This window comes from Ctenopharyngodon idella, chromosome 15 (assembly GCF_019924925.1).
Source record: "Ctenopharyngodon idella isolate HZGC_01 chromosome 15, HZGC01, whole genome shotgun sequence".
Lineage (NCBI taxonomy): Eukaryota > Metazoa > Chordata > Actinopteri > Cypriniformes > Xenocyprididae > Ctenopharyngodon > Ctenopharyngodon idella.
In genome coordinates, this window is record NC_067234.1 from 10,068,002 (window position 1) to 10,095,720 (window position 27,719).

At 37.5% G+C, this 27,719-nt stretch overlaps 1 protein-coding gene across 1 annotated transcript; it reads right to left on the bottom strand.

The window, feature by feature from the left end:
- Positions 1–595: 595 nt before the first annotated feature.
- On the bottom strand, positions 596–27,618 carry ano7 (anoctamin 7). The gene is made up of 24 exons (XM_051862109.1): positions 27,437–27,618; positions 19,654–19,807; positions 19,303–19,360; positions 18,841–18,989; positions 14,493–14,600; positions 14,267–14,403; positions 12,817–12,874; positions 12,588–12,698; positions 11,975–12,140; positions 10,943–11,033; positions 10,750–10,846; positions 10,490–10,633; positions 10,221–10,358; positions 10,021–10,119; positions 8,675–8,777; positions 8,483–8,594; positions 8,355–8,409; positions 7,541–7,638; positions 7,283–7,440; positions 5,449–5,654; positions 4,147–4,283; positions 1,783–1,873; positions 1,066–1,185; positions 596–904 (listed from the first exon to the last, which is right to left on the bottom strand). The coding sequence occupies exons 2-24, from the start codon at positions 19,741–19,743 to the stop codon at positions 770–772; spliced, it is 2,661 nt and encodes an 886-aa protein (XP_051718069.1). The 5' UTR covers positions 19,744–19,807; positions 27,437–27,618; the 3' UTR covers positions 596–769.
- Between the last annotated feature and the right edge of the window lie 101 nt (positions 27,619–27,719).

A 27,719-nucleotide genomic window follows, 5' to 3' on the forward strand; every position in this document is an offset into this window, starting at 1 on the left:
ATGAAATGTGAACGGATGTGTCCCATTTCACACACTATGCACTAAAAGTATACTTCACTATTCACGGGAAAGTACATAGGCCTACTTTTGATTTTGTAAAATAGTGCATCATGCCATAAAATCTCTCCTTAATAAACATGTAAACATCATAAGCATCTATAGGCTATTTGCTAAATCCATTGCCTAAAAATTAATTAACTTCCATTTTAGGTTCATGAGACCCCGTGAAATGGCTTGAAGCAGTTTTCTTTCCTCGACTGACTTTTTTTATTTGGTAACAGGACGTTTTGGTACTTTTAGATTTGGTCCCTTTTTGAATAGCCAAAAGGGTTTAGCTTACATGAATAATGATTTTCTTCCATTTTTCTTCTTTTTTTATTACAGGTTTTATTACAATTTTAATTATGTATATGAAAATGCCTATATGTATACTATGTTTTTAATGAAAAATATTGAATGTATCCTTTTTTCTTTTTTTTTTCTTTTATTATAAAATAGATGTAATAATTCACTATCTATCTATATATACACACATACATACACACACACATTCAGCATACTATTTTCAAAATATAATGCGAGACACACTACTGTATTTGTTCTTTATGTATTTTATTTAGGACAGCATTAAAATTAGGATATTATGTTCCGATAGTTCATTATGAAATGGTCAATGTAATGCCATTGACAATCAAAAGGCAACAGTTTATAAACATCTATTCACTGTAGAGTCACCAGCCTGACTTATAACGTGTCAAATATCGGATGGTCAGGGTGGAGGTTTGTCCTCATGTTCAGGAGATGGACTAAAGGAGGAGGAGATACTGTTCGTAGGACTCTGTGTTCTTCGTCGCAGCTCGAACGTTTGCCTCTCCACCTCCTCCAGAACACTTTTACTCAAAGACTGAAGGAAAAGGTCAATATGTAAGAGAACAGAGAAAACAGCAGTCCCACACAATATTTAAATTGAATGAGAAATCAACATAAAAAATATAATAATTAAGTATTATTATATTAATTCTAATATATTATTTCATAACAACTTTGAGTCTATATAGAAGTCACCTGATTCTCAGCCAGTGCCTCTTTGGCCATGTAATGCTCTCTTTTGATCTTAATTTCCACCTCCTCTGGAATATCTGGCACCATCCAATCAATAGTATGTCCAATCAGGAGTACAACATGCTGTAAACCCATCATCAACATTAAAAATTGTGTTCAGTTTTCATTTTATAATCATCTATATCGCCATAATATGGAAGCTTGTTTCCGCCAAAAAAATAAATACATAAATAAATAAAAGATAATTGCGACTTTTTATTTCACAATTATGAGTTTACATCTCGCAATTCTGGTTTGTGATTCTGAGTTGTGATATAGACTCACAATTGCGAGTTATCTCAGAATTGTGTGATACTTGCGAGAAAAAGAAGTCAGAATTGTAAGAAAACAATCAGATTTGTGAGATGTAAACACAATTGTGAGATAAAAAGTCACAATTATCTCGTAATTTGTTTCTCACAATTGAGTTTATATCACGCAATTCTGACATTATAACTCGCAATTGCGAGTCTATATCACAACTTCTTTATCTTTATATATATCAAGTTTTTATCACGCAATTCTGAGAGAGAAAAAAGCCAAAATCACGACATAAAAATTCGGAATTACTTTTTTATTTTTTTATTCAGTGGTGGAAACAAGCTTCCATAATTATCAGAACAAATGTATGTGCAAAGTTTACAAAATGATGTTTGGTCAAACTAGTACCAGACTGTGCACCTCGAATATAATAACGAAACTCAGTCGTATGGCCAGCAGATGAAAGTAATCTTGTGTGTACTGTCCTTTCTCATCCCTGAGGCCTCGATATCTAAAAAAAAAAAAAAAAACCACTTGATTAACAACTCATAATGGCTTATGTATTAAAATATTAATAGAACACAGATTTAAATACAGAAACATTAATACTGTCAGGGGTTCGTTGTGTATAAGCGCACGAAGATGAAGGAGCATCAAAATAATGTCTTTAATGACAAAACTCAGGAGATCAGGAGAACAGAGGGGTAAATCTAAAACACACAATGTAATATAAACGAGAACAGATGGATAATGATGGAGAACACAGGGTATAAATACATGGAGCTAACAAAAGGAACTAATGAGATATTTACTGAAACAACAGGTGAACAAACTGACTAATCAAACAAAGAAAAACTAGGTCACAGGGAAACAGGGAGAAGACGCAATAAAACATAACATTACTCTAACAGAAGCTCCCCTTCCCAGAAGGCGTGACCTGGATGGCATGGAAAAGGAAAACAAAAACAGTCCATAGAGGGAGGAGCCATGGTGTCAACTTGGCAGGCTCCACCCTGGGGACGGCCGATGGAGACTTAGCCACTGAAGATGGAGACCCAGGTGGAGCAGATGAGCCCAAAGAGCCCACACGACATCGCTGGCACTAGAGACTGAGGTGGAGCTGTGGTGACGAGCATCCAAGGTGGAACGTAGAAAACTGAAGACTGAGGACGATGGTGGAGGTGGGGAGAAGAAGGTGCTGGCAGGACAACATCTGACCAAGGCAGAGCCTGTAGGATGAGGGAGCCCGGTGGAGTCGTAAGGCTGAAGGTGGAGCAGAGGGAGGAAGGAGCCAAGGCAGAGCCGACAGGTCGACAGGCCGTGGTGGAGTGATGGGTACTGCGGCTGGAGTTGGAGCCAGGGGATTCTCCTCAGGGCTGACATAACCAGTGGAGAAACTGGAGATTCAGGACTGGGTGGAACCAGCGGGGAAACCAGAGATTCAGGACTGGGTGGAACCAGCTGGGAAACCAGAGATTCAGGACTGGGCGGAACCAGCAGGGAAACAGCAGATTCAGGACTGGGTGGAACCAGCAGAGAAACTGAAGATTCAAGACTGAGCGGAACCAGTGGGGAAACTGGAGATTCAGGATTGGGTGGAAGGAACCAACGGGACACTGGAGATTCAGGGCTGGACAGAACCTGCAGGGAAACTGAAGATTCAAGATTGGGCGGAACCAGAAGGGAAACAGGAGATTCAGGACTGGGTGGCACCAGCGGGGAAACTGGAGATTTTTGGGCTGGACGGAACCAGTGGGGAAACAGGAGATTCAGGGCTGGACAGAACCAGCGGGGAAACGGGAGATTCAGGGCTGGATGGAACCAGCGGGAAAACAGGAGATTCAGAACTGGGCGGAACCAGCGGGGATTGGAAAAACAGGAGAATGATATCCACAAATACCTCCAAAAGTGCAAAAAAATGTTCCAGCGGCCATATCGAACACATCCACCATGGTAGGGTTGTGGGTGGGACTTTCCTCCCAGCCCTCGTCCTCCTCTAACGCTCCCTTAGTGGGCTCATGCACCTGGTCAGACACATCTTGTGGTTCAGGCTCCAAGGTGATGACTCCTTCCATCCTCAGTTCAGGTTCAGGCTTGTCAGTCATGGCAGGCTGAAGTCCACGGTCTGCGGTGTGCTCTTGTATGTCCATCGTGCTGGTCGTTGGTGGCGGATGCTGGTCTCTGGAGTGGGGCTGGTGTTGTCCTCAGCCAGGCCGATAGTGAACAGTTAGTTGTTGTTCACCAGCACCCACTCCACGAATGTGGTGAATTCTTCCCCGGGACCACTTGCTAGAATGCGTGCCTTGGACCACTTGCTCAGGCTGGAGTAGTAAAATGAACAGAGCGAGCGGTCCGGGTTGTGTGTCTAGCATGCAAGATGGAGGAAGTCCTGTGTGTGTTCTTCCAGCAGACGGTCTCCCTGCTCCAGGTAGAAAAGGTAGATACTATACTAAATACGATACTAAAATAATGGTACAATAATACTGTTAGGTCTGTTCTTCTGTCAGGGTTTTGTTGTGTATAAACTCACAAAGACGATGGGGCATCAATATAATGTCTTTAATGACAAAACTCAGGAGAACAGAGGGGTAAATCCAACACACACAACGCAACATAAATGAGAACGGACAGATAATGATGGAGAACACACATGGAGCTAACAAAAGGAGCTAATGAGATAATTACTGATATTATCTATAATACTGTTATACTGAAACATACCAATCCCAAACTACTGAACAGTAGTATATAATAGGAATAGTATATCAACAGTTTGGTCTTCACCTGCATGACGTTTGGCTTTGGGTTAAGTTCACATTGGCAACAGCGAGGGTGAAGTTGATGTATCCACTCATGCTGCCCGCAGTGTAGCGGTAAAAGAGTCGTGGCAGGAAATCAGACGTGAAGGCAATCAGGAAAGCCTGCCAAAAGAACAAGACATCAAACACAACTACCCAGGATACACAGCCTGTCTAATTAACATTATTTTGTACTAAGATTTTTAGACATCAAAAGCTGTAAATAAACTCACAATTCAGTGTTGACCAGACTAACACTGATAACAGAGTCAAGCATAACAATGGCAGATACACTGTAAGGTTGATCAGGGAAATGTTCCAGAGATAGGGTGTGTCTCAATCAGCTCCCTAGTTCTAATCAGGGCACTGATCAGGGAGTCTGCCATTTTAAGGGCTGTCTGTCTGAACATAAATCATGTGAGCCAACTCACTACACATAATGACACGCGATAGATGTTTTTTTTTTTGTTTGTTTGTTTTTTTAAATACAAACCATTATTTAATTATATTTCAGCATAAACATGCACCATTAGACATTTGAACATAATCTAGCTAACATTTATAATTTGTTTACAGCTGAAATGTTGCATGTATCTGTAACAAGCAAAGTATTTATCATAATGTACTTTAAATAGCATTTAAAAAAATGTCAGAAAGATATCAGTTTTGCTGTTGTTCATACCAGTAGTGATGTTGTACAATGAGTATGTTGTCATGTCATCAGAAATAGAGTCATCAGTGTTTCCCAATGTGTAGTGAGTCAGAGTCCTTACTGTTCTTATCAGTGCCCGAATTTGTGTAAATTATATACTGATTAATGAAGCGAGGGAGCTAATTGAGATGCACCCATACAAATGAATGCAGCATTTATGTATAACAAATTTCATATTAATATCAACGTGTTGCAAACGTGTATACAACCTCAACCTCACCATAATCACGATCAAATTTGATACATTACAAGAGAATGTGATATATCAACCTGATCTCACAGGAAAACATAACTATTTTACAAGGTGACGATTTCATATGAATTTGTAATTTGTAAATCGTACGATAAAAATAAAAATGAAGCCGCTAAACAACCATCACAGGGGCATAAGCAGCTCATATGAAAATGTGCGAATGAGATGGTAAGAATTCATACAAATTAGCCACAAATTCGCCAAAACGTAAAGTAGTTACAACTTGCCATGAGATTGTGTTTGATATATTATGAGCTCAATTTTTGTGATATCAACTTGGTGCTTGGCCCCGAATGATCACAATAAATTAAGAAGACCCTTACATTACTGATGACAGCCAGGAAGGAGATGAACTTTAGGATGGTCAGCCAGATGCCAATGTCTTGTGCTCTTTCCACAACAGGCCTGCGATACTCACACACAAACTTCTGGGCATCGAGACGCACCTCCACCCAGTTATTTATCAAGGCAAACAATGGAGCCAAAGGACAGGCTGCTACAAAGATGGTGATGAAGCCAAACTGCAGAACTGACAAGATAAAGAATTCCAAAATCAGTGTTTCATCTGAGCTAAACTGCAGTTGCCTCTAATTTAAAAGCCATCAAAATTGTAGTTTTTGGTTTGATGGCAATAGGCTATATTGTGTTGCAAATAATTTATTTTAAAGTGCCCCTATTATGCTTTTTTTGGATATTACTTTTCATTGTAGTTTATAATATAGCTGTTTGTGAATGTAGAAGGTCTGCAAAGTCTCAAAGATCAAAGCGCTCATCAAATGAAGTTACTTTCTCACAAAAGAAAGAACTGATTCTGAACTGTCTGAAATTAGTCATCAGTAATTACAGTCTTAATTCCTGCACGAACCTACGTAGGTTTGTAACAAATTTGCATAATGCCAGCCTATGGTCTTCATTGGCAACCCGTGAACAAAGTCTACCTTGACCCTCAAACACTGTAGTTTTAGTTGAGGCCAGGAAAGAGTTTGGTTTGTGTTGTCGACATGTTCAGAAGACACTGTTTTCAGAGCATTGTGGATTCGTGCTCGAATTGATTTGGTAAAACCAGCACCATTGTTACTGTTCGTATGACTGTGCATTCAAGTGCTGAGGAAGACCCGGAGCTGAAAGTCAGATATGCTAATGGACATATCGTTTCCAACACACACTGTAAGCGGTCGACGAAACACAACAGACTGAGCCACCTGACCAATCAGAGCAGAGTAGACCAATTACAGTAGACCGGGCCATCTGACCAATCAGAGAAGAGTAAGCTCTCGGAAAGGCGGGGTTTAGCGAGACCAAATTCTTTATCAAACCGTTTCAGACACTGTGAGAAAAGACCTGATGTTGCAATGTATATTATGTGAAAATTAAAGTGTTTTTTGACCTGTGATGCATGTAAACCTATTGCAGAAGACCTCTAAAACAAAATTACAAATCTTTAAAATAGCATAATAGGGGCACTTTAGGATAAAAAAAATCTGATCTCTTCTCATAATCATTCTCATAATATATTTCATCATAATTAGATAGTAGAAGCTACAATAAGAACAAAAAATATAATAAAAATCTGGATTCTCAACAGTACACAGAGATGTTAAAAATTACTGAATAAACTGACCAAGATTTACAATGCACAAACCAGTCTAAAGCGGATATTAGAAATGAATTTATTAATCTGACAGGGGATTATTTCTGTTATCATAATTGCTGAACTGTCAGAGCCGATAAGTCATTGACTGCATAAAGTCTGTGACCCTAATAGAAATCAGATCTTTGAACTGATAAACACATATAATATTATTTAAACAATATAATTATTATCCAATCGCATAAATATATACATATAGCTCTGTGTCAGTAAGATTTTTTTTAAAGAAATTAATACTTTTATTCAACAAGGTTGCTTTACATGCATCAAATGTGACAGTAAAGACATCATTACAAAAAAAAAAAAAAAAGTTTAATTTAACAGTTTAATTTAACAGTTTTTAGCATAAGAGACACTTTTAAAAACACTCACTGACCCTATATGGGTCTCTGGTAGAAGTATCTTATATACTGTAGTGTGTGTGTGTGTGTGTCCTGAAATTATATTATATTTATGCATCTAAAATTCCATCCATAATAGATAATACAAGAAACATGAGATCTTACCCATTTCTAGATACTCATCGAACAGCCCCTCACACACTAGCAGCTGATAGTTTGTTTCCCATGGATTGTTCTCTGACGGGTTGGTGTCTGGTTCATCTATCACCTCCTTACTAGGAGCTGGCTTCAGCTTCCTCCTGTGCCACCAAGTCTTCAATTTACTGTTTGAAAGAGAAGGAGAAATCTTGGCCTATCATAAAATACACTATATAACAAGTAAATAAAATCTTCAAGAAGATGCATTGAACATAAAAGACCTACGGCAAGACAAATTCCTGGATGTTGCTGATGACCTGTTTGCCTACCATGATGACTAACAGCTCTTGAGCAAGTTCAATGAGACATCCAGAGGAGCCACACTACATAAAAGAAAGACACAACCAAGTTATACACATGTATTAATTAGATATCCCTATTCCGGAATCTGCATACTTTCCACAACTCATGACTAAGAGGGAAATATTGCGGAGTTGTGTATTGTGGCTAACAGTGTTAGTTTTACTAGGCATTTTTGGAGTGGCATAGACAAAAGTAAAGACTCATAACTCAAAAATTATAGCAAGGAGAGTCAAAAGGTAGATATCGTTTGATAGAAAACTTTTTTTAAATTTTTAGAAAAAAAAAAAAATTAAAATTCATTACATTACATTCTCATGCTGAGAAACTGCTGATAAAAGACAAAACAATTGGCATTCATTGTAAAGTTCAGACTCAAAGCTTTGAATTGACATCTATTTTGTGTTGATCAAGGCAGTAGTTTTTAAAAAATATGATTATTCATTTTTTTCTTAGCTAGGTGGCAGCCGCGGGTGGTACACTCCAGTTTAGAGGGATGACTCGGCACTCATTAAGAGACGATCAAAATGCATTAAAAAGCTGTGTTTCTAAGCTTTAAAATGATACCTATTTTGTGTTATTCCTGTCAGTGGTTGCTTAGTAATTTGATTATGAATTTTTTTGTGGGAGGTGGTGTACCGCCGGTGGTACACTTCGGGTTTAAAAGGTTAATCCAACAAAGGAGGACTACATGAAAAATTAGGTAGAACATTTGCTTTCCAACAGTGTAAACACTCACATCCTCATTTCGGATTCCTAGGAGTGTGTTATAGTTTCCAGGGTATCCAACAAACCTGTAAAACAGATCAAATATTAGATGAATATTGAATCTTCATAAATATTCATTCATTCTTAATGTATACCTACCTTCCCTTGAAAAACGCAATGTAAACAGGAGATGAATAGAAGTTGACAAACTGGAAGATGAAAACCTTGAGGATGAACGCGTCCTCATATTTGGTCTGGGTGCGGTGCATTTCTAATAGAAGGAAGAGGATGATACTTTATTGTTGCATAAAGATATACCTAAATAGCATGTGTAGATATGAAATAGCTTACCCCATCGTGTCAGAATTTGGGCCAGGCAAGTATAGAGCCGCGACAACAACAGAATAACCACCAAATTTAGCATAGAACCAGTAAGGCTTGCGATCCTTCCAGCCTAAAGGGGTGACAAAAGTTCTCTTAGTAAGAAAAACATTATGTTAAAATTGTGCTGCACAATGTGATCTATACAACGGTTGGTTTACATCGCCGTAATCATTGTAGCTGGATTCTAGCTTATCCAAGCTGGTTTTATTGGCTGGCCAGCTAACAAAAATATTTACAAAAGTAAGTTTTGCAAACGTTCCCATTAAGATACGATAACAGATTCATTTTCAAAAACTTGCACTTTGAAACCAGTTTTCAAAAGTTTGTGTTTTCAGTTTTTAGTTGAAAATAGTGTTGTGTAAAAAAACCCCTAAAAAGCAGCTCTAGTTTCCTAGAGTGCCTGTTGGTTACTATAGCAACCTATTGTGTCCACCTGTCCCTTGTTAATTCACACAATTAGTCGGTGTATATATATATTCCCTGTTCAGTACTAATGTCTCTTAGTGCATCTATTCTATGTTGGTTTGCTGTTTTCTTTTGCTCCTAAGGGTTTTTTCCAACATGTATTAGTTTTTGTTTCTTTTTGTAAATAAATATGTTTTGCCGACATTATGCGAATGTTAAAGAAACATTTTATTTTATCATTTTGCAAACTTTATGGGAACATTACATTCTGAAACAAGTAGTAACATTTAAAAAATGTTAGATAAAGGCCCCCACTTGTGCTTTTAGGGGTTTCACACATTAACATTTATCTTAACCTATTTTCAGGATTATTGAAAATAATTATATTAAGCCATGTAGCACTCTGCAATCTCTACAAGTTTCAATAGAAATTAAACATTATTTAAAACATAATTTAAAAATTAAAGTATATTTTAGTTTACCATGAATGCTTGTCTGTACATTCAGTACATTTTAATCACATTTCAAAGACAATAGAAGTAATTATGAAATTGCATATAAAGACATACTTTAGTCCTACTTAAATTGGTCAAGAAAAGAACTCTCAAGTTCAGCTAATTGCAGTTAATATAAATTTAAACTATATTTAAGCTTTTACCTTTAACTGTAATGAACATGCAATTAAGGGTCTGGAAACATTACATTCAGTTAGAATTAATTATATTCTTTCCATACTTTTGTGAACTTCTCAAGTGTACTTTTTTTTTCACAAGGGCTTGCTAATGTAAACTTATACGCATATCTGATCCAAGAGATTTTAAAACTGTGTCAGCAACAATCACTTGACAGTCTTTACTCATTATGAAAATAATATGGTCAGGTATCGAAAGGAATAGAAAGAAACTTACTGAAAATATGAAGAAGGCATTCTGAGATCTGTAGATAATGATGCTTAGGATGGACCGATACAGGATGATGCCCATTAGGAATATCAAAACGATGGCAATCTGCAAGCACAAAGAAGAAAATTCAACCATGATGATAATGATTTTGAAATTTTGTTGGCAAGATTTCTCAACACATGCGAGATGGAAATCCATTAACTAACCATCATAATGACAACCATGTTGCCAGTTAGAGTACGACTCAGTCTTTGAGTCTCTGGAAAATAGGGCTCCTCAGCGCCAGTCACAGGATTACGAACCGTCATGGGTGCCAATGCTGTAAATTCTGGTCTTGGCCTCTCCTAATATCAGAATGGAAATATTATGGAAAGCAATGGAGGCAAATCATTATATTGTTGTTATTCTATTAGCTAAAATGCTTGAAGCCTGAAGACTAGTGAAGTTTTAGACACACTGTAACAAACTTAATCACCTCTATTTCTTCAAATTCGGAACAGTCCCATCGGTGGGAGAGTATGGAGCATGTGCGCTTCCAGTATTCCAGGAAGGTGACCGCCCATAGAGACATGAATATACTGAAGAACACAGTTCCTCCATTGTCAAATAGTAAGCCTGCCTATCGCAAATTTATGAACAAGTATTTTGAGTACAAAATGTGATAGCTAGTTCACAGAGAATGTGAAAATTCTATAAAATTATTTAAAAACTTGGTGACCTTGTCAAATTTGTCACCTTATAAGTATAGCAGATGCTGGAAAGGTTCCAGTAGCTGCAGATGTTGCATAGTGGACACATGACAAAGGCGTTGCCACTGGAGCACAGCTCTTCTCTGTGGAAAAGATATCAGCACAGACCACAGGGTCAAGGGTCAGGATCAGTGCTTGGTCATCGACATTTTGCACTGTAAGTCTGTGATAATACTTACGCTGGTACATCGGTGACCATAAGCCAGATACCAAACAGAAATATAATAAAGCCCACCACTGCTGCTGGTAATAACCAGCCTGTGTAGAAACCTACAGACAAGAGAAATAAGGACGGAAAGTTAGTCCCAAATCAGAGGCTGCATCTTTTGAAGTCCGATTGTTTCACAGCGGTGTGACGAAGGTTGTCCCAATTCGAAGGGCTCCTTCAAATGTGACCTCGAAATGTGTCTTCATTTCCGGGGATATGAAGGATCCAACAGATGGATCCATCCTTTTTTGAGAGAAATTATCAGATTACTCTTTTAAAGGCAAGTATTGGGTTTCAACCTACTCGAATATCTAATAATATAAATGTAAAAAAAAAAAAATAAATAAAAATCTTTAAAGCGGTTCAAATGTTGACATATCTTACTGATATGTGATTTTATAGTTTATTATCTTTATTATGTACATAAATAGACCAAGGTGAACATATTTAGACAGGTTGTGAACCCAGTTTTTTGTTTTTGAAAAAGTCCAGTACAAACATCACAGTTGCTAGGTGACAAGAACAATCCTCTGTAGGCTAGACCGTCCCATTTAAAGGGTTAGTTCACCCAAAAAGGAAAATTATCCCATGATTTACTCACCCTTAAGCCATCCTAGGTGTGTATGACTACACTTCCACCAGAACTAGACTCGCGTATGGCCGTTACCGGAAGCCAGTTATTAGTTTATAAAGTTTTAAATATGGATATTTTTCCTACAAAAACGTATCGCTTTGCTTTGGAAGGCTTTTATTAACCCCCTGGAGTCGTATGGATTACTTTTATGATGGATGGATGCACTTTTTTGGATTTCAAAATCTTGAGCGCCATTCACTCCGTGAACTATTTATCTATCTATCTATTTATCTATCTATTATGTTTTATTTTGTATCTATCTATCTATCTATCTAGATAGATAGATAGATAGATAGATAGATAGATACAAAATAAAACATGTTTACATTTTTATGCCTTGGTATTAGCTAAATGTAGGTTCAGTCATACCCAACCAGGCAAAGTAGAGTGCTATCTTCTCGCCAAAGTATTCGCGGATGTGATCCAGAGGTTGGTACTTCTTCCAGCAAGCCCAGCGAGCCCAGTAGTGATGCAGAATCTGTCTCATGTTGAGAGACTGTGGATCTACTGGAGTCTTCGGCATCTCAAATGGGCCCTAATGAGAAGAACACAAGTCATTGCCTGTCCAAAATCAACATGAAATTGTGCTTGCAAACCCATTTTGCTTTCGTGATGTGACATATTTCCATTAATTGGATTGTGAAAAGTGGGAATTATATGGCAAAATATTAATAATAATACAACTTCATGGTTGTCGTGGAGGGTTTGAAAAATAAGACGTTTCTTGGTGTCAAACAAAAAAGGAACGTTTTTTTTTTTTTTCATGTAGAGCAAGTTGTTTGATTTTGAGGAAAGATTATGAAGATAAACATTTTTGTGAAACGGTGCAGAGCATGCATTAAGAATGTAACTAAAGTCAAATTTGATTTCATGTTGACTTTACGTATCACTGCATGCATATGTAAACAAAAAGAGAAATATGCAAATAAGAAGTGTATTTGTTAAGGTAATGTTCAGATATTATGTAGGAGACTCACTGTACCTCATGTAAAGGAAAAGCAGCAGTGAGAACATTCTCACTAACCAGCCTGCCAACTCCAACTTCCCCTCTCTTCAACGCTCCATATGGAGTCCTGGCTAATATCTCATATAGCTTTAAAACAAGGACAGAGAAATTACAGAAAACTGGCAAATCAGTTACTGTATGAGAAACATGATAGTAAAATCCTTAGTGCACCTTTAATTTTCAAGAACAAGCTCTCAAAACTCACTATCTGGTGCCTCTGTGTGGTCTTGAAAAAAGTGTCCTTGTTTTCATGACCAAGAAACCTAAAAGCAGCATTAAAGATTAGTGTAAGATAAAGTAAACACACACATTTCATAAAAGTAAATCCATGCAAAAGCTTGATTCGAAATGATGAATGATAAAAATATTCAGTTCACAAGTGGTATTTACATAAGACATCATGTCTCATATATAAGCTCTTTACTGAGACTGAAACAAGTAAATTTGAAAAAAAAAATAAGGGCAAAATTGTTGGTTGTGTATTAAATTTCAATATAATATAATTAGTTTTATTAAATAAGAACAATTTTAATATAATTTAACAAAAAGTTGTTTGTAAGTGTCAATATATGGGTCAGACAGTCCATTGACACAGCACTTTGCATAAGTTTTTATTGAGTGTGTGATGTGTTTGTCTTTAAGGAGGTGCTGACTCTCTGCAAACACTAAAGTGTATGAACTGCATGTTACATGACAGGCTCAGATCCTCTTTGTTAAGCTCACAGGGTTTGAATACATGTTTACAATTCACTTTTTTTTTTTTTTTTTAAACTCCCTTCCTTCACAAACCACCAACTTGTTAAAATGTGTGAGGTGCATATTCTATAAGTAGACCTGTCAATAGCTTTCTTTCCATTCATGTATTTTTATGCAAATGATATTACTTAAAAAACATTGGATGGAAACTGCAAGACGCACATAAAATCTCATTTTCTGTATTATGTAGGAAAAAAGAGTCACAGTCTTCCCTAGTTCCAGCAACTTTTTATTACTGTATTATTGATACTTTGCACCAGTTTTACAGGAAGTGAAGATTATATCCATGTTTCTATCCATGTATTTTTATGCAAATTTTGGGGAATTGCATAAAAAAAAACAGCTGAGAGAAATGCAAGATTCGCATAAAATCTTAAAATGTGAATAAAAAACGTGTGTGCTCAATTGAGGCAATCAATTAAGAATGCATGCGCATAAATGATGGAATCACATTTACCGAATAACTTCCTGGATGTGCAATTATTATGTAGGACAAAACAGTCAGATGCTTCCCCAATTGCTGCAACTTTTTAATATCTTATTAAAAAACAGCGTTGAGGGTATCACATTACAAGTAACGTGCATTACATAATCAGATTACTTTTTGATGTAACGAGTAAAGTGACGCATTACTAATTTACACATTAATATTTGAATTGTTACTTACTGCACTATACACTTGCAAAACCCAGGTGAGAAAAAGTTATACACAAAAGTAATGTAATGCATTGCTTTCCACAAAAAGTAGCTAAGTAATGTAATTAGTTACTTTTTTTAGGGACTAACACAATATTGTAACACATTACTTAGTAACTATCCTCAACACTGCTGAAAAATAATAAAAAGCTGTCCAGAATAACCCCAAAAGAATAATATTTGTATTCAGTATGGATCAGTACCTCTCTAGTTTATTGGTGCGGAACTGGCAGGTATAGTAGTCCGGTGGAAGGTTGGGCACATCTTGTGCCATTATGTTTGGGATGTGCAGTTTTTCTAGGAGGTTCGCAGACCAGTTTGATATTGGAGTTGTCACAACCTGAAATCACCCAAAAGAGAAGAACAGTTAAGATATATTGAGTATATGTATACTTTACTTTGTGATATAAAAGATCAGGTATGCTTTACCTGTAATGGCACTCGAAGGCTGATCTCCTCAGCATAATAACACAGAACATTCCAGGGTGCACTCAGAAGGACATAAGTAGTCTTTGTTTTTCCCTGCACGACCTCTTTCTGAGACACATTCACAGTAGAAGAAAGACATTACATCAGAAGGTGTACTTTCAGACTGTCCGTTTCATATGTGTGTTTATATTCAGTCAAACATGGAAATATTTTGAAATATATATCAGTGTTTTTTCCATACAGTATAAATTAATTGTGTCCAATTTTTATTCGAAGAGTGCTGAATCCCAGCAAAAACCTACAAATCACAATCATGGATTCTCCAGATCACATAATTACATTATGTTTGGCTACTAGAGGTTAGTAGACACAGCTAATGATGACATGCAGTGACAGCACTTAGTCTGATTGTATGGAAATTAAAGAATGAGGGACAAAACATGTTGGGGGAATGCGATACAGGGCCAGGATTATCGAACTGTGATCCAAGCCCCCGGAAGGGCTTGGTAGAAGCCTGATACTTAGCATCCACCAGTCCTAGCTTTCATGAATGCAAGCTCTACTTGGGTGACTCAGGGAGGTAGATATCCATCTCCTCTGGGTCCACTTGGACAGCACTCAGGGAAGGTGGCCTGGGGTTGACAGGCCTTAATTGGAACCCAGTCTTCTATTGGTGATTAGCACTGCGAAAGCAACACTACATTTCTTTGCAGACACAAACCTTTTTTTGCAGGAGTAGAGAATTAATGTAGGGGTGGACCTCAACAACGTTGTAATTGTGAGTCTAAATAAAAACTATAGCAATTGGCTGGGAGACACACACCTAGGTCTGATCCCATAAGACAGGCCACCTCGCAGGAGGGTGTCTAGAGCTGAAACACCCAGTGATCCTATGGTACACTACCAATGATGTGTCTCAAATATTTATCCCTCAAATTGAATGTCTTTGGGAGATTTGAAACACATTCAAATTCAAAACTCCCTGTACCTGAACCGAATCCTGAACATACCTTTTACAGGGGATTGGAGTTTAATTTAACCCTATAAGGGGGGTAACTCTGGAATGAATTTTAAACTAACCCGGTACACAAACCAAAGGGTTAAAGGGTATTTTGTGTGGGGATATTGTATTGATTAATGGACACCAAGTATCAATATTTTCAGGGAATGAATGTCGGCTCACAATTGCGAGTATTGTGCATAATTTTACCCTAAGTTCTGTGCTGTCACAGTCTGTTTAGTTTCAGTTTCAGTTTATGGACTTTCTGTTTGTTTTCCATGATCACATGTTCTGTTTCCCGCCTTCATTATTAGTTCATTAGTATCACCTGTGTCTTTCTTGTTATGTCTGCTATTTAGTTTCCCCCTGTTCACTCAGTCTTTGTCCGTTCACCGTTTGAGCAAGTTGTGTTGGATCTCTATGCCTGTTACCCTGTGGATAACGTCATTAAACTAGTATTTGGATTTATTCTCCTCGTCTGTGCTCCTTCCTGCAACCAACTGTAACAGATGAACGGACCGCCCTACTTTGATGAACGGGCTAAGTTCATTACCGTGGCCCGGGAAAGCCACGGTTTTTTTTTCATTTGCCACAAACTTTTGTTTTTTGGCCAGACAGTGCTCATTGGAGGATGAAACCCTCAACAACCTGTTCTGGATCAGGGCCAACTTCTACCATGCCACCCACCTTCCAGACACCACCGGACTTAATTGGAGGGAAGCCGTATTTAGGTGTCTGGAATGCGTGCGGTCCCGATCCAGAACCCGGCCAGACCCAGAGCCCAGCTCGTCACCACCGCGATCGACGACGCCTGAGCCCCCCGCAGACTGGAAGCTTCTGCCTGCCGCGATGCTAAAGCCTACACCCGAGGACGAAGGGGTGGAGCTCAACATCGCCCCGGAGCCGAAGCACCGCCATGAGTCTGACCAGGGGTGTGAGCTAACGTCATCGTCCATCACTGTGGGAGTCCTCGTGGAGTTCGAGGGGATGGATGCGAGCCCCGCCCAAACCCCCGCCACTGAGAGCGAGCACAAGATGGACTTATTGGACAGTTTTATTGAGTGTGGTGAGATAAATAGTTTGTGTCCCTGCAATTCTTATGAATCTGAGTCTTCGACAGTTCTGTCATCCCCACCCAACCTCCCTCTCCCACCACCTCAAATTACTGCTATTAAGGACACTTTATCTTTGGTTTCCTGTGCCATTCTTCATGACCAGATCATCGACAAGCCTGTCACCCAGCCATCGTCGCCTCCCATCAGTCCCGTCAATTCACCTCATCCTCCTCTCAGTGGCGTGGCTTCAACGTGGTCCTGCTGGGAGCCTACTCTTCCTGGGCGTCAGGAGTCCGTGGCTTCTCCTCCTGCCTCGTCGTGATCTGTCCTGCCTCGACCCGTCGACCTGGCTCCTGTGCCTACACTCCTCCTCCCCTCAACTCCGGCTTCGACCATCGAGCATTCAGACTCGCCGAGCTCCCTCGGAACATCGGCTCCCCCTGGGTCGGGCGTCGCCAAGCCTCCTCTGAGGACTTGCGGGCCGTACGCTGCATCAACACCCCCAAAGCTCCACAGTCCTATACCCCTTCTTGGGACAACATTTCATTCTGTGGCATTTGGCAGTTTTGATATTGATATGCTTTTTAATGTTTGATGATTGCATTATTTTACATGTGCATAAGCAGTGATTTTATCTCTCGTTTCTGCTTCTTTTTTGTCTGTGTTTTCATCTGGAGATACTGTACTCTTTCAGAAGATGGGTAATAGCATTTCCTACCGTAAAAATATGAAAACGTGGATTGCCGGAAATTTCCGTCATTTGTAGAGAAGCGTTGTCTCATAAATGACAGAAAATTCCACCAATGGCGCAAGTTAATGGCAAATTTATGTATTTTCCTATAACAACAATATAAATATGATTCAGCGCATAATTACATTTAATAACTGAATACTGTGACCTTTCGACGTCATTAGGGTGTTAGTAATGTTGTTCTTTGTAAAACTGCTTAAACAATATTTATTGTAAAAACAATTACATTGAATTGAACATGAAAACATTGAAATGTGCAAATAGTTTTATTTGACAACTGTAATTTCTATTAAAATTATGTCTATGAGGAAGGAAAATATTGAACAAGGAAAGGATGAAGGAGATGGATATGAAGATGTGAATTGAGCAGACTGAGAATTGTATCTTATTAGATGAAAATATATGTGGATAAAGTTTTCCTTTGGGGACATCTTTAATTGAAAAAAGGTAATAGCAAAATTTTGCAATATGTTATTGCATTACTCAGCATTAGTGTCATGATTATATTGTATCATGGGGCAATTCCCACCCATGCTAAACAGGATATTGCAGCCTAATCGAACCCTAAGGAAATAACCTTAGGGAGAATGATGCTAATTTTAACACTAATTAGGTAGGAAATAACCTAAGGAGGGATTAGTAGAATGATAAAAAAAAAAAAAACAACAACAACAAAAAAACAACAACAACAAAACAGAAAGCTGAGCAAGGTTTGCTTGGGGGAAAGCATTGACTCTTCTCAAAAACCTAACCCTATAGTAGGTACATGCAGTTATTTATTATTACTCATTACTTAAGTGCATAATTACACTGTAACATGGACACCTAAAAAATAAAGTGTAACCAAAACAATTATTAATATTGTTATTCATTTTATAATCTAGTAGTCTGGGTTGAAAGTGGAAAGTGGACTAACACATGGTCATAACTATGAATTAACCCTTTAAAATAGATCTTTTTGAGTCCATCCTTAAGGCCAGGGTGCTTTTGGTAACATTTTATTTTACATTGTCCTTGTTACATTTTACATGTATTTACTATAGTAATAACAGTAAATTTTCCCCTGGTTTCACAGACAAGGCTTAAGCCTAGTCCTAGAATAAAATGCATGTTTGAGCTGTTTTAACTAAAAGCACTTTGCGCTGACATATCTTAAAATATGTCATTGCCATTGTTTTGTACACACTAGTAATGTTTTTTTTTTCTTTTTTTTTCTAAAAGTTACTTAAATGTCCTAATTGAACTAAGGTACTAGGTAACTAGGTAACTAGGTATTAACCCTGAACCTACCCCTAATCCTAACCTTAACCCATGTAGTTACATAATATTACCCAGTACTTTCTTACATAAGTACACATAAGTGCACATACTGTAAAATAAAGTGCAACCAAGTATTCTTTTTAAAAGTATGCTAAAGTGTACTTCTTTTTCACAAAGCTGTATGCAAATAAACCTTGCATTCAGAACATGGCGGCAACCCAAATATAGACCTTAAACTGAATTTGATGTGCATGTAAATGTTTTCATATTGTAGTTACATACTGTCTCCTGATGAAGGCCGGCAGCCCGGAGTCTGGAAAGGAATTCTGTCCTCCATTTCCTTTGTGTATCACGTGAGGATCGGGACGAAAGTTCATCTGATTCTGCCAACTTCAAGGGGTTCACAGATTCCTCCCAAACCAAGACAAAATCTTTCAACAAATGAAAAATTGTTTTCATATTCATCAAATGCATTAAAATTCTAAATGCTTTGATTAGAGGCTAACATTTTTTGAAATAACAATTCATCAGACATTCATAGTTTGACATTATGTTGAACCTTATAAAGGCAACACATGGGAAATATTGTTAGTAGAGAAAGTGGACAAAAAAATATATTTTCTTTGAGAAATCCTTTGTCAAAGTGGCTAAGTAAACTCTCAGAATTGCGGGATTCAAGCAAATCTCATTTACTTTTATAAATACAGAAGTCTTTTCTTTGATGTTCTCCCCCATAATACTCACCAATTCTGGTGACCCCATCACTGAATACATTCTTGTTTTCCTGAGGTGCCGCACATGTCTGTGAATAACATGAACACATCTCCATTATCACAATCAATATGAAGAACTGATATCTATGCGTACAAAGCTCAGAGAATGATCTTAACAAGAAAATTCCTAGGAAAAGCCTCTAATGTGTGTCTTATCAGGGAAATTAGGGTGGAGTGGTGGAGGGTGAGAGATGCAAGGAAATTTGGCATGTTTGCGTTGCATTGTTAACTGCTAATTAGCTTCCTCTCTTTGTGACCACCGATGATTTTTGTAAACAACCTGCACTTTTTTCCAAACCAGGATAACAGGCAATCCTAGTACCTCCATGCTCCCGTAGGTTTGTTCAGGGTGGTCCGAGAGGGCGATAAGCGTGGCACTGTCCTCCACTAAATTCTTCTTCCTTTTCATCATTACCCCGATAGAGCTGGTTTACCTCTGTGGTGTCCTACCGCCAATCTGAAAATGTTCTGTCCCCCTTTAAAACATGATGCAATGATTCAGTAATTATTTGGCAATAAAGAATATAACAAAAATACAAACTCTGGAAAAATGTATATTTTTGTGGAAACTGTGATAATTCTTTGATGAATAGAAAGTTCAAAAGAACAGCATTTATTTGAATTAGAAATCTTTTGGAACATTATAAATGTCTTTACTGTCACTTTTGATCAATTTAATGCATCCTTGCTGAATAAATGTATTAATATCTTTTTAATTTTTATTAAATCTCACCCCAAACTTTTGAATGGAACGTTTCTACAAAAATATTAATCAGCAAAAACTGTTTCAACATTGATCATGATAAGAAATGTTTCTTAAGCATCAAATCAGAATATTAGAATGATTTCTGAAAGATCATGTGACACTGAATACTGGAGTAATGATGCTGAAAATTCAGCTTTGATCACAGGTATAAATTACATTTTAAAATATATTCAAACAGAGAACAGTTATTTGAAATTGTAAAAATATTTCACATTTTTTCTAATTTATCTGTATTTTTGATCAAATAAATGCAACCTTGGTTAGCATTAGAGACTTACACTCTATTGCCAAAAGTATTGGGACACCCCTCCAAATCATTGAATTCAGGTGTTCCAATCACTTCCATGGCCACATGTGTATAAAATCAAGCACCTAGGCATGAAAGAATGGGTCGCTCTCAGGAGCACAGTGAATTCAAGTGAATTCTCTTTCTGGCAATCCGATGGTCTGGGTTAGGTGGTTGCCAGGAGAACGGTACTTGCCTGACTTCATTGTGCCAAGTGTAAAGTTTGGTGGAGGGGGGATTATGGTGTGGGGTTGTTTTTCAGGGGTTGGGCTTGGCCCCTTAGTTCCAGTGAAAGGAACTCTTAATGCTTCAGCATACCAAGATATTTTGGACAATTTCATGCTCCCAACTTTGTGGGAACAGTTTGGGGATGGCCCCTTCCTGTTCCAACATGACTGCGCACCAGTGCACAAAGCAAGGTCCATAAAGACATGGATGAGCGAGTTTGGTGTGGAGGAACTTGACTGGCCTGCACAGAGTCCCGACCTCAACCCGACAGAAAACCTTTGGGATGAATTAGAGCGGAGACTGCGAGCCAGGCCTTCTCGCCCAACATCAGTGCCTGACCTCACAAATGCGCTTCTAGAAGAATGGTCCAAAATTGCCATAAACACACTCCTAAACCTTGTGGAAAGCCTTCCCAGAAGAGTTGAAGCTGTTATAGCTGCAAAGGGTGGGCCAACTCCATATTTAACCCTATGGATTAAGAATGAGATTAATCATTAAAGTTCATGTGCACGTAAAGGCAGGCGTCCCAAAACTTTTGGCAATATAGTGTATTTCAAAAACATAAAAAAAAAAAAAAAATGTAATTATTCCAAACCTTTGACTGATACTGTAAATAATGTACGTATTAACCTGTTTGGCTATTTCAGGATATTTTTGAAGTATTACAATGCTCTTTCAGACCTCAAACAGAGCATCATGATCAAATAGTTCTCAAACTTAAAACCTATATATAGGTAATGTGAGATGACTAATTAATGAATACAGAAGAGTAAACAATGTTCATACAATGACCCAATTAAAGATGTGTACACTATGTACTTAGAAAACCTCCCTAAAAGCCCAGAGTCCCCGAGAGAAACTTTACACATAGAACAGTACAAACACTTTCCTTCAACCACAAATATATTTCATATAACTGGGAAAATTAAGGAATGTTATTGCATTTTAACAAAATATCAAACCAAGAGGCATTAAAGACTCTATGTCATTACACCACCCTAGTGTTGAGTCTGATCTCTGAAACAGATACAGAGTCAGGATATTAGTTAAGAGGGTCAGTGAGGGAATCGCTTCTACCACTTAAGCAGTCTGAGGGACAAATTTGGGTCATGTGTCATACTAATGCATGCTTTAAAGTATTACATCACTGCATTGTTTCAGACAGTTGATCCTTCTAAGTAATGCTCAAAACTTAATAGTAATTTTAACTTAATAGTAACGATAAAATGACAAGAAAATAACAAAATTAACTTAAACCAAATTTAAGTAATACTAACAGCGATATAATCCAGCGTGATTTGAGAAATATCCAGACATTCATCTCAGGGGCATCACTAGCCCCTTTTTACTGTGGCACGAGCCCCAGAATAGTTTTGCTGTGCCCCAGTAAAATTTTCCTTATAGGCCTATATCATTGTCTGATGAGGTACGTAGGTTACAGTAGATATACTTCTGAAAATATGCTTTCCTATTCACTGAACATTATCAGTTACATAATTTGAATTATTTAAAACTTGAAGGCAGATAACGCTAACTGAAGTGAAATGCTTGCTGTGCTCCTCCTCCACTTTTTCCCATGGAATCCTTGACAAGAAGAGGTAACTACCAGGATAACTCTTATAACTGTGATAATGAGTTAAATCTAAAAAAATGCTGGGTTGTTTCAATCCATGTTTGTGTCAAATATGGATAAACCAACCATTGGTTTAAATTTTTTAATTAAATTTAAACTCAACAGTTTATTTGACCCAAACTTGGGTTGAAACAACCCACCATTTTTTAGAGTGTTGTATGTGAGTTTGCATTATTTAGTTGAATGGGGACATCCCGTTTTCCAGATCTAATTTAGTAAAATATTTCCCATTAAATTTTCCAGATATATCATTGTGTTATAGGTAGGTTACAGTAGATAATAGTCTGCCTCCTAATTGTCAACTAAGCCTTAGTCGACAAATATTTTATTATTCGGTTAGTAACAGGAGAAAAAAAAATAACTTGTGGCAAAGTCACGCAGTTCGTGAGGGATTGATCATTAAAGGCAAGTCCTTGTGTAAATCCAAATGTTAGCCTATCATCCATCGTCCTCAAATATGGCTTATCATTTGAAACATGTAGTAGCAACTTTACATGGCCGCTCACTCTGACGTAACCTAGATAAATGTGTGCTATTATTAGATGCATATCCAAGTGTTAATTATGTGACTAATGGCTTAAATGAACGACTAGAAAAATCTTTAGTCCGGGGCAGCCCTAGTAGAGAGATACTTCTGAAAACAGGCTTTCCTATTCTTTGAACGTAATAAGTTACATAATTTTAATTATTTAAAACCTGAAGGCTAATAATGCTAATTGTTGCGAAAATCTTGCTGTGCTCCACCTCCTCCATTTTGCTTCCGTGGAATCCTTGATTTGCATGCCCAGTAGGCACAGGAGGTCAGGACGTAATGTCAGGAAGACGTGAGACTGCAACGTTGGACAGATGTCACATTTTGATGGACAAAAACGTTTTTTTGACGTCAAGCTTCCACCGTTGGACATACGTCAAAATTATTATTGACTATATCAAAACCTAATGTTGTCCTTACATCAAACTCCAACGTTGGGGAAATGTTGCATTTTGGTTGGAATAAATCTCTCAAACCCCAACCATAGCTGTCAATTCCAATTTAAGAAAAAGGTGATTACACATAGTTAGTATGGACTTTGTTGGCATGACACCAAACTTTTAACCAAGCTAGGTTTTTGTTGGAAATGGAAAAAAAAGAAAAAATCAACAAACCGAGAAGAGAAACTTGGATACCATGGTCGGACAAATGTCAATCAGATCCAAAGTATTAATTTTAAGACATCAGCAGAGAAAGTTAACAAACTTTAAAATCTTAGAGAAACTGAAAATCTCAAATGTTTGATGGTTTTATTAGATAAATGAGACGTGCAATGAATTATCAAAATAAACTTTTATTGTAACACATTTAAAGAACTTGCTTTTTTAAAGAGATGACTTCACCAAACTTTCTGAAAATGTATTCACAAAATATATAATGAACTATAATTTGATGATAAAAAAAGTTTCATAAAATGCAAAATTGTCCAGAACTCTGACCCCTCTTTTGCACATTTAAATTTCAGGAGTACATGGTGTTTTACTGATGTATTTTATATTGTAGAACAAAATATGAAAATATCTTGAGCTTGTGTTAAAGGGTTAGTTCACCCAAAAATGAAAATTCTGCCATTTATTACTCACCCTCATGTCGTTCCACACCCGTAAGACCTTCGTTCATCTTCAGAACATAAATTAAGATATTTTTGATGAAATCTGATGGCTCAGTGAGGCCTCCATTGCCAGCAAGATAATTAATACTTTCATATGTCCAGAAAGGTACTAAAGACGTATTTAAAACAGCCAAAGTCACGTGATTTCATTAAACGAGGCTTTGTTACGTCATAAGTGTTTCGAAATTTCAATGGTTTACCACTGAGGGGCGTGACTTTGGCAGTTTGATACACACTCCGAACCACTGATTCGAAAAAAAAGATTCGTAAAGCTTCAAAGCTTCATGAAGCAGTGTTTTGAAATCACCCATCACTAGATATTGTTGAATAAAGTCGTTATTTTGTTTTTTTGGCACACAAAAAGTATTCTCGTCACTTCGTAACATTAAGGTTGAACCACTGTAGTCACATGACCTGTTTTAACCCTTTTACGCGTACGATCACACCGGTGTGATCAGTCTTGGCTGGCCCCAGGAGCGTACGATCACACCGGTGTGATTAGAATGTTCAGCGCCTCACGTGATCTAACTGCCAAATTCAAATGTGCTTGCGCACGTTGGCTGGCGCTAAACCAGAAACGAACTACAGAAGCGGAAATAACAACCCTTTCCATTATAATTAGACGACACGTTTTATTCATATCAGATACACATTGTGAAAGTAACTTTAAAGTTTACTCTATTCTTCCCCAGTTCACGACTCACTTACTTTGAGAAGTGGATGAATTCACGTGTTGTAAATCCAACAGATCCGATTCTCTGTGCAGTGCAAACTAACATGGCAGCGCCCATCGCTCATATGGCTCAACTAACACGATCGTTATAAAGGTGTTTAAACAGCAAAACACATCCACTTGCACATATTTTGAATAAAAAAGGAAAAATGAAATAAAAGCAGATCATCAGTCATACAGCGCTGTGGTGTGGTGTGTTATGTGACAAGCAATGGAAACAATAAAGTGATACGTTCTAAATAACGGTCCCCTTAAAAAAAACTCACGCTGGAGGGTCAGCCAGAATATTTTAAACTTACGTGCAAAAGGGTTAAATAATGTCTTTAGTAGCTTTCTGGGCATCTGAAAGTGTTAATTGTCTTGCTGTCAATGGAGGTCTCACTGAGCCATCAGATTTTATCAAAAATATCTTAATTTGTGTTCCGAAGATGAATGAAGGTCTTACGGGTGTGAAACGACATGAGGGTGAGTAATTAATGACAGAATTTTCATTTTTGGGTGAACTAACCCTTTAACCCATTCCGAAAACGTCGGGACAATGGAAAAATATGCATCCTCATTAGGATTTAGGATTCATTCCTGCAGCACTCTACTTGTCATCAACTTGTGGATACCAAAGATAACCTTTCATTTAGGAAATAATGAATCAAATTACCCACAAACAACCACATTTATCCATATGTGTTTGTAAAACCTAAAAATATTTGCTTATTAACATTACAATAGTGTGACACTTGAGTAAAGCATTGATTTATCACTCAAGTCAATGTTTCCAGTGCGTCCACCACTCTGACGGAGCAACCCACCACTAATTCTGGCCGTAAAATATTTTTAGCAGAGTACCTAAAATTCTTTTAATGAATTGTTAACATATGGAAATTTATCACTGGTTAATTAATGAATGAGTACTTTTGCATAAAGCAAAACTAAAAAGCAAGGTTAAACGCACCTTCTCTGTTGTTTACCAGGGTTTTGCTTAGTCGAGAGTTAGAAAACAAGGCGTGCTGCAGTGTTTTTTTTCCTCCCATCACTGTTTTTACTTGCTAGATTTCACTCGGTTTTATATAGGCTACATTATTCTTATGTTAGTCTAGCGATGCAGATAAGTGAAACTTAAAGTATTTAAGCTAGGTGGAAATTGGTGCTAGTTCAACAATCTGTTGCTGACAATGCTAGCTCGCTATGTCCCACATAAACGATAAAACTAATAAAGAAAATATTATCATGACCAAAATTAATTTTCCTCACCTCTGCTCATGGTCAGTGTGCACAACAGGTACATCTTACATCAGGTAACTAACACAATATCAACTTCAGGTGTTGTCAGATTCTACATCAAATTGACTTTGACATTAAACGTTGTGCTGACGTTTGTGACACTACCAGGCTAACGTTCATCTCTGTTTTAATGAGTTGTATGCGAGTTTGTATTATTTGACTGAATGAAGACATCCTGTTTTCGAGACCTAATTTACTTGGCACGGATTTGATACATAACAGCTTGTTAACTGTTAAAAGAATGCTTGCTTATCTCTGGTAATTTGGCATTGTTTCATCTGTGGCTTGATTTTGCCATCATGTTGAAAACATAAAACCAGATTTAAGCAGGTTTTGAATATTATCAATGTTATTGAAGTTATCAAATATATAGATTTTTGGACACCATTGTATTTTTTTTTCTCTCAAGATTTAGAATTAGTGGTAGAAACAATAATAATAACTAAATAAATGTGCTTCCTCATTTACAGTGATAATCTACCAAAATACCAGATGTGTGTGCATGTTATGTGCCAGAGGAGTGTGACTTCACACCGATCTGAGGGATTCGAACCACACAGCGAGCAGGACAGCGACAGTGATCTATTGTACAGAGAATGATCCTGCTATACAGCTTCAAACCATATAAGTCAAACTGGAGAAATGGTCATTACATTTTCCCCATTTTGCATTTTTTCATCACACCCTTTGATCAAAGCTACTTAAGAATAATACTCATAATCAGTTCCTTACTCTATATAATTCAGATCCAGACTTGAACGTTGTCTTAAAAGCCTTGTGTGAAATGTCCAAAAACCTTTGAATTTTGAGTGTATAAGCTTTACTGACCGATGTCAAGGTAAGTCTAAAGAGTTTAGAAAACTCTAGAAAACTTAAGTTAGATCAGCATCAGACATTTACAATGGAAATATATGGGATTTTGGTGGTGCCGAGTTTAGAGGATGAAGCTTGAGGTGCAGTTTAAAACTGGGTTACACTTTATTTTAAGGTGACATAGTTACATTGTACTTACTCAAATACGTACTGAGTAATATTAATTAAGGTTAGGGTTTGGTTTAGGGTTAGTTACTTGTATGCATCATTTACTGTTATTACTAGAGTAAGTACATGTGGTAACGTGTAATTACGTCACCTTCAAATAAAGTGTTACCTAAAACCAGTTTATGGATTCAGAAAAAGTAACAGCATGTTTCCTTTGCCAAACAATTTGTCAGTGCAGCATAAACATTATTTCGCTTATTAGGTCTCACATAGTGTCATTAACTACTATGTACTCTTATTTAAATTAATCACTTAATTGTGTACATACATGTTTTTACATTGTACTTAACCTTACCTTGTACATAACCTTACCTGTATCCCACCTCAATAGCAGCATACAGTAAGTGTTTTGGAAAAAATTACATTGTACCTAAACAAGTCAGGTAAATAAATGCCTAATGAAGCAAATGTTTGCTCCAACTTCCTGGCAGTTATGTCTCATAGTTCATGGCAGTGTTTTCTGGTTCATTTCGCATCTCATCTCTCTCGCTGCTCACCTGTAGTTTCCTTCCTGAATCTCTCTCTCCTCCTCTCTGCATTTGTTGAGCGTGGCTCCTCCAGTTCTCCTCAGCTCAAAGATGTTGACATTATCTTTAAAACCTTTTCCAAAAGTGGCTCTTTCCAAGGCTTCAGAGCTGTTGCAGGATAAGACTTGGAGGGAAAAACTCTCCGTCGGGAAAGGAGGAATAGAGTGCAAGTGAAGAGGAAAAGGAGGGGTAGAGTCTGGTCATGTTTGCTGTTAAGGAGGAGTTTCTCTTAACTTCAGCTACACACACATAT

Excerpts from the sequence above, each read along its gene's own strand:
- ano7 (XM_051862109.1), bottom strand. The coding sequence starts at position 19,743 with ATGATGAAAAGGAAGAAGAATTTAGTGGAGGACAGTGCCACGCTTATC. Across the intron at positions 8,410-8,482 it reads ATTGCGTTTTTCAAGGGAAG|GTTTGTTGGATACCCTGGAA; the intron begins GTAGGTATACAT and ends TCTGTTTTACAG. Across the intron at positions 905-1,065 it reads AGGCACTGGCTGAGAATCAG|TCTTTGAGTAAAAGTGTTCT; the intron begins GTGACTTCTATA and ends CTTTTCCTTCAG.